Source organism: Hakea prostrata, chromosome 5 (genome assembly GCF_041222555.1).
Source record: "Hakea prostrata isolate BN-2017 chromosome 5, UWA_Hpros_2, whole genome shotgun sequence".
NCBI lineage: Eukaryota > Viridiplantae > Streptophyta > Magnoliopsida > Proteales > Proteaceae > Hakea > Hakea prostrata.
The window spans coordinates 19,286,291-19,299,076 of NC_142604.1; the positions used below are offsets into that span (position 1 = coordinate 19,286,291).

A 12,786-nucleotide genomic window follows, 5' to 3' on the forward strand; every position below is an offset into this window, starting at 1 on the left:
TGTCCATTTCAATCATGGAAGGTTGTCTATGCAGGCCAATTTGTTAGTATACTTGAATGTAAATTTGGAAAGTTTTGTTTTACAAAAACACCATTGTGTTCATTATGCCAAGGGTATACAGAACCCATTTGAGCCATATGAGGCCCGAAATGAATTCCAATTTTGAAGGTGCTGTGATAGGATTGTTCCTTGTGCTGGAGTAAAGACACCACTTTTATAACCACAAATTTGTCTTTTGCCATGAATGTCCTCTAGGAGGACTGCAGCCCATAATTTATCACTGGCATCGGTTTGGATAATCCGAGTACATGTGGAAGGAATTGCTAAGGGAGGCAGATTTTGAGCAATTTGTTTGATTTTCTTGACTGCTGCAGTGTGTTGATCTGTCCAAGGAGGGGCATTTTTCTTGAATTGTCCATACAACAACTGTGTGTACTCGGCTTTCCAGGGGATGAATTATGTCATGTAATTGACAATGCCAAGAAACTTGTGGAGCTAAGAGTGGGTGAGTGTATCTGGGAAATCCAAAAGAGACTTGCCAATATGAGGTTGGAGGGAATATGAACCATTGCTGATTGTGACTCCAAGAAAATCAATGGAGGAGGTTGCCAAGGTGAACTTTGTGGGGGATAACATGACTCCTGCTTCCTTGGTAATATGGTAGAATTTCTCTAACAACTGTTGATGTTCTTCTAAGGTGTCCGAGAATAGAAGAATGTCATCAATATAAATCAAGGCTTGGCTTTCAAGAGAGGCATATAATTTTAACATGGCCTTCTGAAATAGAGAAGGAGCTGTCTTGAGTCCAAAAGGCATGACCGTCCATTGAAGATGGTGTCCTGGAATGCAGAATGCTGTTTTGTGACGTTCTTCAGGATGGATACCAAGCTGCCAGAACCCTGCTTTTAAGTCAAATTTACTGAAAATCTGGGCAGGAGAGTGCTGTGCCAAGAGTGTTGGCCTGTGGGGCAAAGGAAATTTGTCATCTGCAAGAAAGGCATTGAGAGGCTGGTAATTGATCACAAGACGAAGTTTGCCACGAACTTGTTCTGCTCTCTTGTTCACATAAAATGCTTCACAAGCCCATTGAGAGGCAGTTGGTTCAACTAATTGCTGGGCTAATAACTGCTGTATCTCTTGCTGAGCCATAGCAAGATGGGTAGGATTCATTCCTGAATGACTGGCTTTTGTTGGATTAACATCTTCATTCTTTTTGAAAGGGAGGCGAATAAAGAATGCAGGATTATGCCAAAGGGGATGATCACACTTTTGGAGGAATTCTGTGTGATTAGATGTGCAACAATCATGTAGGAACTGTTGGCGAAGGTCTTCCAAGGGGAGTGTAAGAAAAAGTCGGGGTATAGTGGTCCAAACTTTCCTCTGCTTAATCCTTATTCTATCTTTCCTAAGACCCCTGGATCCAGCTCCATCAAATCACTGCTGAAACCAAAGAAATCCCCAGCCATTAAGGAGATAGTTCAAGGTAGCAGCTTTTCCCAATTTCATGTTGATTCTACTGGCAAAGAACAATACTTTATTCTTGATATATCTCCGGATCTTATCAAGCAATGGCTTCTCCAAGGATATACGCACCTTCATCTGGGTGCTCTCAGGTTCTCAATGACCTTCCATGGTCGAAAAGGGATTCCAGCAGTTTCGCGTGTGGATGTTTTAGATTCAAGATTCCTTCGGTATCCACATGCAATCATCAGTCATCTTCCCTTACATGGTTGATTTTGAGTGTTTTAATAGCTTCAAATACACTAGCAGACAAAACGTGGTCTAAGGACCCAAGTAGGTAAATTTTTCTCATGCTTCTGTAAAGGAGAATATTCCAGGGACCTTCCCTTACACTACTGGCCGTCCAAGGTCATATGTAGCTAGTAAGCTCAACATGGCAATATGTTACCACTTCTGGTTTGCAGGATAGAAGCAGATGCTGGGTTCCTGACCCATTCTATGATTCTACCATCATCTCCGTCAGGAAGTTCCATACCTATTCCTGACTTTGAAACTTTTGATTGAAAAATCCCAGCAAATATGTGGCTGCCTCTTTGCATCTACAATTCTCCTGACTATGTTTTTGGGTTAATTGGTAATAGTTTAGCTACAAACCTTTGTATGTATTTTTTTTTTGCATGGTCTTTTTCTGATGATGCTGCTTTTCTTATTATTCAATTTCTCCCTGGGTAAGTGGTTAATCTGATTTTTGTTTCTCAGTCCCTGGGCTACTCCCCATATACTAATAGAATTCATTTATTGCAAAATGACACGTTTCATCTACTGTATATGATGACCAGCAAATTTCATTTTCCCGTGTTTACTGTTTAATGCATTCTATATTTTGCATGAATCTCGTCATATTTCATAACTTATCTGAAAATGTGTGATTCTATTTGCAGTTCGTGGAAACTGAATTGGCATCAAAAGTGGACCAGAGATTAATTAGTCTAACGGGCGGCTTCTTATCTATGGAAATGATTGTTAATGGTATGCCTTAATGGTATTAGTTGTGGAAATTTGGCTGATAAGATAAGGGTTGTATACAATTGTTCCCATAGGGTAAATTTTAATTTTCTCTCTTTTACCGCAGCTAATTTGGATTCACTGTTTGATTAATTTGTGATCAATGGAACCTAATGTTAGGCTTGATTCAATGCCCTATTGAAAGCACGAGTCTTTATTAATTAACAATTTATTTAAGAAAATTGCATACCATCACTTCACTAACAGCATAAAGTAATTGCTTAAGTGGTGTAGGTGCCTAGCAATCTATGAACAAGGATTAGAACCAGTTGCAAGCTGAAAGGGAAAAGTTTTGTTTGGTTTGTTTGGGCAGGCTGTGGGGGCATGTGTGGTGGGTTTTTGGGTTATAAATGGGATAGCTTTGAGACTAAGTTGGGGATGATCTTATATGGAAATTGCTCCTAATCTAATATGGGGTGCTTAGCTTTTGTGTCAAAGAGATTATGTTAGGCATCAAAGAAAAATGGTGATTTCTTGAACTGGTCAGAAAAAGAAAAGACCTCTTGAGATGGGTTTGGGGGACTTAGATTTCTTTGTTTTGGCTGAAACCTTGTATAAAACCTAGGGTGTTCAGGTTATGTTCACCATGTTTGGTTGAAATCCTGGTAGGACACCAATATTGAGGGGCGCACACGGTAGGGGTAGAATATAAGTGGTTGTAGGGGATCAAATCCAGTAATATGAAGTAGATTTGGATTGTGTGGGGCTATATAAAGGGGAAGAGTGTGACTGTCAGGGGGGATTTAAATTAGTTTCTGTGTAGGGCAAGCTTGCTTGCAGGGAGGGAAGACCCTTGGTCGGGGGATGTTGAATGGTGCTTTTAAGATCTGGGAGTGTTTTGTAATGGAATTCTATTGTTGAGTTTATAGTATTGGCCATTTACATTTACTTCTCAGATGTTGTTTATGCCATTTGAAATTTTAAATGCTGTTTGTGTGTGTTTGAGTGAATCCATTTGGTGCTCGATTCATGGTCCTAACAAATTCTTATAGTTAAAGTTTCAAAATATGGAAATTGATTTTGGATTTTGGATTGGGGTTTAAAAATCTAAATATCAAGTGTATGGCCGGTCAAAATTGAAGGAGGTTTGGATCGAAGTTAGGGGTTGTGAGTTGGTTATGCCGTTGATGTTTTGAAAGGATCTTGCTGGTTGGTTTGGCTTTTATGGTTTTCTTGATTTCTACATTAAAAAAATGATCAAATGGACCAGGGGAACTCGAATAGGAATTAAAGGTTAAAGAGAGGAGAGGGATGGGGATGCTGGCCACCTTATATGTGCTGTGGAGGAGCATCAATGAAGGTTGAATCCTCAAGCTTGACTTGTCTTCACTAAGAAACCTCAAAGAAACCCACTTTAGAGGTACCTTACCAAAGCCAACGCTGAATCTGATCTTTAGACCAGTGAATACTCAGAGGTCCAGCAAAGATGAGATAATTATCAATAATGTTTGACTATAGTCTATCCTTCAATGATGGGTGCCTATTTATAACATTACAGAAGAAGTCCTACTGAATTTAGGACTTGAAATCTTACTCAAACTAGGACATCATCTTATTAAAGCATGTACTAGCTCAGAAAGCCTAACATGACTTGAAAGCTGCACAGAATTATTGAACTGCCATTGAAATTACTAACTGTAAAATAACTATTAGTTACGGAAAAACAATAATGATTTGATGCTGCTAGATATCAAGCCTTGGGGGCTGGAGCTGCACTAGTAAGAACCATAAATAATAAGAAAAGGAGAACGATACTCCTACTCTTACACCTATGACTAACCATAAGTTAACAAGCCCTTAAGCTGGAAAATAGATGTCATCCATTTGCAGCTTAAACAACCTAACAGAAAAGTTGGCTGATACAGAAGCTTGTTAAATGTGTCTTCATACTAGCTACTATACCAACAAATGGGTTAGCAATCAACCTCTTCATAACATCTCTACAAAGTGATTGCCAACCTAATGTGTTTGCTCTGCTCATGGAAGACAAGATAATTGGAACACTGGAAGTAACAGTGACGAAGAAAACTGTCTATTCCCTTTATTGTTATAATATTTTGTGGTTCCTTTTTTATCATCACTCTTTTTGGTGGATTTTGTGTGTTTGTGGGGTACTTGGTGTGTCATATAGGTAATCCCTTGCAACATTAAATTTTCGTATGGTATAATTGTATAAAACAGTTTCAAACTTGAATATTGTTAAATATGATTTTGGTGTTATTAATGCACCTTTTTGTTCCACCACTATTTAAGTTTTCTGCATTCTTCTGCCCATAATATGTATTATTTGGCAGCTGATTCATGTCTAATTTTATTTCTTTATCTAAGTTTATATGGCTTAATATCTAAGGTAGAAATAAATATGTTGTTTTAGGTGCTTTTCAGCTTGTAACTGATGAGAGTAAAGCTGGTTCATGCTTATGGATTACAAATCGTAGAGGAATGGAATATTGGCCTACACCCCTTGAAGAAGCAAAGTATTTACTGGGGTCTTCAAAGTCCAAGAGAAGATCCTTATATCCTAAGCAAATTAGTCTTCAAATACCTCGGAAATATGAGAAAATGTAATTAAATGTTTCTCTATGTTCATTTTTAGTGTCTGAAATTGAAACTAAAATATATTTGTTTATTTAAATACTGTTAATTGCTGATTTTTTTATTACATTCCATTGTCAATATATGCTAAGGTTTTGCAATTTTGAGTTAATATTAAATTGTTTCTCATACTTAATAGTTGTATTATTCTACTTTGGCATGTTGAGTACCGACTACTGAGGTTGTCATGAATAGGCAAGTTCCCTTGCTTACGCTAGTGTGGTATTGACAGCCATGCTTTGCTTCGGCATAGTGCTATCATGCCTAGCAATTAGGAATTGGTTGATTTTAGCAAGAGAACTGTTGAAATAAACGATTGTAGTAGAATGGCTTATTGATCCATGATCTCAAGCCCTCTATTTATAATTAAGTGGAAAGTAGACTATTACAAGAAATAGAATTTTACATGAATGCAAACTCTAATTTAACTCCTATACAAATTCTTATTAGACTCCTAATAGAATCTGTTAGAAAACAAGCATTAGATAATCAAAACACCAGCTGGACTTGAACAAAGAAAAGAGAGAAGAAGAAGAAGAGAAGAGAGATGAAGAACTAGTAGAAGAGGCTCGTGATTCTTGCTTAAGAGTCTAGAATCACAGAGCACTTTTATTTATAGCTTCTAATGAATCTAATACAACTTGAGAGACAAGTAATTGTCCTCTAGAAAAAGGAAACAAAATATTACAGCTTTAGTAACTTCCTAACTCCTAAAATAGAAAGTTCTGAAAATAGAAACTATCACCAAAATAGAAACTATGCTTTCTAAAAACTCTCAAAACTTATGTAGCAAAACTCCCACATTAGAAATAGAAAATATAATAAAAATAATAGCATAATACTGTTCACGTGAACAGTAACGTGAACAGTAAAACTCCCAAATTTACTTATACTTCAACACCCCCCGCGGAGGACACAAGAAACGAACGCACAAAGAAAAACGAAAAGAGCACCAACGAACGGAGCAAGGCGAGCGAAAACACGAGAAAACCACCCGAGATAACAACACCAACAAGAAAAACAACCAGCAAGAACCACCAAAGAGAACAACGACGAGGAAGACGAACAAAGCCAAAGAAGGACAAGACAGACCAAAAGGGAGTAGGGAGAAAACCACACAGACCAAAAGTAACCAAAGCAAAAATGCTCACAGACCGCAAGAAAGGAGGAAAAAGCAACCAGAAGCCGGAGAGGGAGAAAATCCACGCAAACCAAAAGCAACCCAGCCAAAAAGCCACAAAAGGCAAGAGCGGAAAGGGGAGGAAAAGACAAAGAAGGGACCAAGGGAAGAGAATGGGAACACGGACCAAGAGAAGGAAGGACGAACCAAGAGGAAAGAAAAGAGGACGAACCAAGAGGAAGGAAAGACGAGGGCGGACCAGAGGTAAGAAAGACAAAGGGCGGACCAAGAGGAAGGTAAAAACAGGCGGCAAGAGGAAGGAGAGGGACACAAACAAGGGAGGAAAGGGCAAATAGGAAGAAGGAGAAGCCAAAGGAGGGCAAAGACCACAAAAAACCACAGACACGAGAGAAAGAAAAGGACCACCCCCCACGGAGCACACGGGACAAAAGATGACCGGCAAGCACAAAGAAAGCACAAAGAACCCAGAAGGAAAGGCAGCCACGAGAGCGGGAACACCAAAAAGGACAACCAGAAAACGCCAAGACAAGCGGCACCAAGGGAAAAAAGACCACCGCACCCGGCGGAGCAAAAGACAGAAAAAAAAAAGAACCAGGGAACAAAGAAAGGCGCACCACCGAGAAGGAACGGAGGAAACGACCGGCCAGAGCAAACCGAGAGAAACCAACGACCGAAGAAGGAAAAAAGCCAGGCGAAAGAGAAAAAGAAGGCAAACGAAAAAACAACGGAAGAAGAGAAGCAGAGGAGAGCAGAACAAAAAGAGAAACAAGAAACAGGGACAGAACGGCCAACAAACAAGCACAACAAGGAAGACAAACAGGCGACGAAGGGAAGAGAACAGAGGAAGAACGAAGGGAGAACGCACACAAAAAGGGAGCGAACAAAAGGAGAAACCCAAGCAAGCGGAACAGAACGGCAAAGAAAGAAGAAGGAAGCCAGACGAGGGGGCCCAGAAGAAAAAGAAAAAAGAAAACGGCAGCCAAAGAGGAAAGGCCAAGGAAACGGGCCAGAGAAAACAAGAAGAAACAAACACCAGGACGAACAAAGAAAAGAGAGAAGAAGAAGAAAGAGAGAGAAAGAACGAAGAGGGACGAAGAGAAGAGACAAAGCAAGAACAAACAAGAGAGACAAGAGCCCAGAAAAGAAACAAAAAACAGCTTGAAGTAGCCCAACCAAAAGAAAGAAAAAAACACCAAAGAAACAGAGCAAGACCCCACATAGAAGAAATATAATAAAGGCCGGAACTAACGGAAGAGCTGGGGAAACTCAATTTACTTACATAATCCAACACTCCCCCTCAAGTTGAGGCATGGATATCACATATGCCCAACTTGACCAAAAAGAGTATAAAACATCTATTCAGGTAAGCATCTGCAATTTGATCTTCAAACTTATAGATTACTTCTGCCTTATAGACTTCCATTTGCTTTGTCCTCATCTTTACTGCAACTTTATGTCTCCAAGGAAGAACGCCCAAGAAAAAAGGTAGAATCTTCAAATGTTGAGAAGACTAAATTTCTGAGCAAATCTGAGGGAAAATATATTTTTGGGGTAACAATTGCTAGGGTAAAACAGCCAAAGTGAAACTTTTGATTTGTAGCAAACTAGCAATGTTAGATCTTTAAAGGGAAAGTTTGCCAAGGGACAATCTCCAAAGGTAGGGGAAAATTTGTCAAGATAAGTGACAATCTCGAAAGGTAATAGAGATCAAGTTCTGCAAAGGTCAAACGACAAATCTTTTGCAAGGTTAGATCTCCGAAGGGAAGATGTCAAGTTAAGGGGCAAATCTCCGTGGTTAACGAGAGATCAAGTTCTGCCCCACAAAAAAGATAGCTCTGTAGTAATGTTAGATCTCCAAAGTAGAAGATTGCGAAGGTAAGGGACAAACTTTCAAAGGTAACAATGATCAAATTCTATGTAAGGAAGTCTACATGAAAGGCATTGAATTGTAGACATCTTCAATCTCCCCCTCACGTGTAGCTTTACACGTGGGAAAAGAATAACAAAGGAAAGGAAGAAATTGTAATGGTAAGATGAAAGTATCAGGAAAATAAATCTAGAGAAAATGACAAAATTTAAAAGGGGGTTGACCGAGCTTACGGTGCCATTGATGAAGGTCTGATATTACCTAATGGACGGGATTAGAAGATGTAGTCAAAGCAGAAGTAGATCCTCCAATCGGCTCGAGCAAATAAAGTCCATTTACCACGACCAATCTCCTTCAACGTGACCAGATCCTGAAGTAGCAAGGTAGGAGTTGGTAGGGGTAGTAGAGGAAGCAGTGGTCAAGGCTGTACCGGCAGTGAGAAGCCCGCAGAATACGCCTCCGCAGAAGCGAACTCCTGTGAAAAACCAACGTCTGCAGAGGGTGTGGTGGAAACTGTCTCAGAAAGATTAGCCTTTGGTGTTCCCTTTCTTTGTGCTCGTTTTTGCTTAAAATCAATAGGCTTCCCATGCAGTTTCCAATAATTTTCCTTGGTATGATATGGTTTGTGACAATGCTCACACTTGACAATCTCCTTAGCCGGATCAAATTTAGTGTGAACAGACTGTAAAGCTGATTTCTCCATAATAGGAGTATGAAGCATGACTAATCGACGACTTTCCTCACACTGAACAAAAGCATAAGACTGTTCTAGTATAGGAAAAGGAGAACGACTTAAGACTTGCACTCTGATCTGATCATACTCCATGTTCAAACCTGCCAAGAAGTCGTATACTCGAATCTTATCAATGTACTTCTTATATGTCGCCACATCATTTGGATTAGTGGGGTGATAATTCCCATAATGATCCAACTCTTGCCAAAGAGATCGCAACTCAGCATAATAGTGGGCCACAGTTAGTTCCTTTTCGGTAGTCTCATGAAGCTTCTTTCATAGCTCATAAATCTGTGCATCATTCCCCAACTGTCCATATGTTTTAGTAGTAGCCTTCCAGATTTGGGCTGCAGTATCAAGTAATAGGTAACCCCGGACAATATTTGGATGCATGAAATTCAAAAGGAATGACATAATAAGAGAGTCATTTGATATCCATTTATCCTGTAAAACACATGCTGTGGTGGGTTTGATAGTGGTGCCCGTAATGTATCCAACTAGTCCTCTTCTAGCAATAGTCAGGTAAGCAGATCGAGACCAGATCAAGTAATTTGTGCCGTCAAATCTTACCGAAAGAGAATGAAGAGTGGGAAAATATTCGGATCCAGTGGGAGCAATAGTATCATTTGTGGCTGCCATGTTGAAAGAATTGCCTGCAGTTCTTCAGTCTTCACCCCTTGAAAAAAAAAGTCCCTGGAAGCTAGAAGCAGATCGATTCTTTCTCTTCCTTTCTTTTCTTTTTTTTTTTTTTTTTTCTTTCTTTGGTCGATGGCGGAAGGAAGGCAGTGAGAGCAGCACCAGTAGCAGAGATGGTAGCAGCAGGGTTTTTGACGATAGCAGCGGCTGTAGCAGCGGTGGTATCAGCAGGGTTCCTCTTCTCTTCTTCTTTCCTTTACCTCCTTTTGGTTTTGGAGATCGATAAGTGCAGAAAATTTCTGAATTTGAGTTTCTGCGATAGTTGCAGAAAAAAACCTGCAATGGTTGTAGAAAAAATTCTGCAATTTTTGCAGAAGAAAGAATGGTTGTAGAAAAAAATTCTGCAATTGTTGCAGAAGAAAGAACTCTATGACGGTATTACAGTTGCAGAAAATTCCTGCGATGGGTTTTACTGAAAAAAAATTGAAGAATATCAATCGAACTTAGGCTCTGATGCCATGTTGAAATAAACGATTGTAGTAGAATGGCTTATTGATCCATGATCTCAAGCCCTCTATTTATAATTAAGTGGAAAGTAGACTATTACAAGGAATAGAATTTCACATGAATGCAAACTCTAATTTAACTCCTATACAAACTCTTATTAGACTCCTAATAGAATCCAACAAGAACCATTAAATGGCTAGAGGAATAGAAGAGAAGAAGAGCTGAGAGAGACTCATACTGAGAGAGTTATCTCCTCTTACCTATGTATTTTTTATATTTTTGGTGAATAAATATTATGCATCAATACCTCATGGGGAGGGGAGATTTTTTATTTTTTTTGGGTGGGGGGGGGGGGTTGTGGATCTCCTACTAAACAACCCAATCTAGAGGCCTAAGGAGTGAGACATCTAAGCCCCAAGTAACAACAATATACCTGTTCTTTGTGGGTATAGGGGTTTATTTGATTGCTACAACCTTGCTACCATTTTTGATCCTACTGTAGAGTGGTTCTTAGCTTGAACTCTTCTACGCTAGCAAGCTGGAAGAATAGGTAGTGGCCAGGCATATTTCAAGCCTTTAAGATGTTGGTTGGGTCAAATTGAAGGAGAAGACCACATGTTGGAAATTTTTGAAAGTTTTGGGGGGTAGGAGAACTAGGGTTGAATTAAAATATGGCAAGGAGTTTATAGACAAACTGAGGAGCAGAAATTTGACTTTGAAGCTGGGGAAAAGGGAGAGCCAAGAGTCATTTAGAAGAAAAGAAATAAGGTAGGGGATACAGTTTAGGCCAATTCTTCTATTATGCTTGGTATGGGGGAACCCTGTCCATCTGTAAGGCCCAAGTCCTCATTGCTGTCATTAAAGGCATTGAAAAGAGGGAGATCAAGATGGCAAGTTGGCAGCCTCCAATTTTCTCATTATGGAATCTTTACCACATTGAAGTCCTCTTATGGTCCAAGTAAAGGGTACAAGAGAAGTTTTAAGTGCTTTGTTGAATGTATAAACCACAATGAGGAAACAGGAAACTTTGACACATTGTGAAGAAAGAGCTTGAGATGCATGAATTAAGTAGAGGATGAAGAAATTGAGATTTAGATTTTAGATTAATCACATAAGATAGAGACGAAGACTGGTAGAGTGATCATAATTAGAGAGGAAAGCTATGGGTGAACAATGGAGGGAATGTGTTGAGCATTCTTGAGAAATATATGGGTTTCTAGAAGAGCACAATAGGAGTAGTGGGTGTGGGTGGACTTGATGGGGGCTTGCTTTTCTGGTTCAGGAATAATGATGCCTAATGTTCTAGACTTCCAGATAATGCTGGAAGACATGAGAGTTAAGGGGAGGAGGCGGTCAAAATGCCTTGGATGGAGACTTCCATACCTCTTCCGAGCAGATGTAATTGTTTGTTTATCGGGGAGAGTGATACTTAAAATGAGAGGGTAGAGAAGGGCCCCTTGGCCAAAAGAGGAGTTAAATAGGATGTAGGGTAGGAGAGGTAGATGAGTCACAAGCTTGGGCATGCAAAAGGGAGACCATCTAAATGGTTAACCACAAAGAATGGGAGAGGGATGAAATGGTCCATGGATGAAGTCTTAGGGCTATGACTGCATTAGGAAGTTAAGGGGTGGGTGGTGAAAACTTGGAAGAGGTCCATGGCTCTGTTATCAAGGTGTCCACTTTGGCAGCTAGGCGGTTTTTTGACTGCCTATTCACTGAGTCACTTTTTTAACATGCAAGAATTTAGCTGTGCTATCAAGTATCACCTAGGTGGCTGCTTTGTCGCCTTGTGCATCTATTGCTGCCTAGGCACTAACGCATCCCTTTTTCACATGTTGTACCTAATTTTTTTTGTATTTTCTTAAACTATCAAATTTTATTCTACAATACCATATATATAAACATAATAGTTATTCATTTCGGATTTGGGAATCATTAGATGGAGAATTATTTGCAATAATGTGATCTATTAATTTATTGGTTCAGTTGAAAAAGCTGTAAAAAAAAGCGGACAAATTAAATTACTATTTGGATTCCAGAATTATTTGTTAATTTAAGAAAAGCGGGTAAAAAAAAGTTGGATGTTTAAGTTGAGCAACAAGCCAACAATTGTATATTTGTAGATGACATCATGCGTATTTTTCCCCATTCAACAAAAAATATTTTCCCCTTAATTGTACAAGACGAGCTTTTTAAATGTTGTAATATAAATGATTTTCAATGTTTTTGAATCCTTTGTTAGGCCAATATTCTGTTATATATAAAAAAAAAAATGCTCAAATAATTCTGCAAAACCATATACAAATATAATAGTTATTTATTTCGTATTCGGGAATCATATGTTAATGTCATTACATTCTGTAGCTAATTGCTATTGTATATTTGTCTTATGATGAGATGAACTTATGATTGTTTTTTATGATTAGCTTCATAAATATGATACTTGAATATTTGTTTAGTTTATAGTTAAACTATATTAGTCTTTAGTATAGTATATGTGCCACATAAAATAGTTGTATTAATAAAAAAATGTTCCCCAACAGCTTTCACGGTATTTCTGCCCAAGCGCCACTTTACTGCCTAGAAGCTTAAGTGGTGCCCCAACTGCTTTGGTTGCCTCGTCACCTTGACAACCATGATCCATCGTAATGAAGGGCAGATGGCTGGAGCTCAGTTATGGTTAGGTGGGCCTAGTTCAAAGGGGGTTGGAAACTAAGGATGGAGAATGGGCCAGGAAAAAGAAGGGATGAATAATGGGCCTGGGTAGGAGATGATGGTTAA

At 39.1% G+C, this 12,786-nt stretch overlaps 1 protein-coding gene across 1 annotated transcript in view; it reads left to right on the forward strand.

Moving 5' to 3' along the window:
- NQR (ARP protein (REF)) overlaps positions 1–12,786 on the forward strand; it is a 135,721-nt gene that overhangs the window by 46,455 nt on the left and 76,480 nt on the right. The window contains exons 6-7 of the mRNA XM_089157237.1: positions 2,403–2,490; positions 4,901–5,090. Of these exons, the coding sequence (XP_089013363.1) occupies positions 2,403–2,490; positions 4,901–5,090 (278 nt within the window). The remainder of the gene's footprint in view (positions 1–2,402; positions 2,491–4,900; positions 5,091–12,786) is intronic.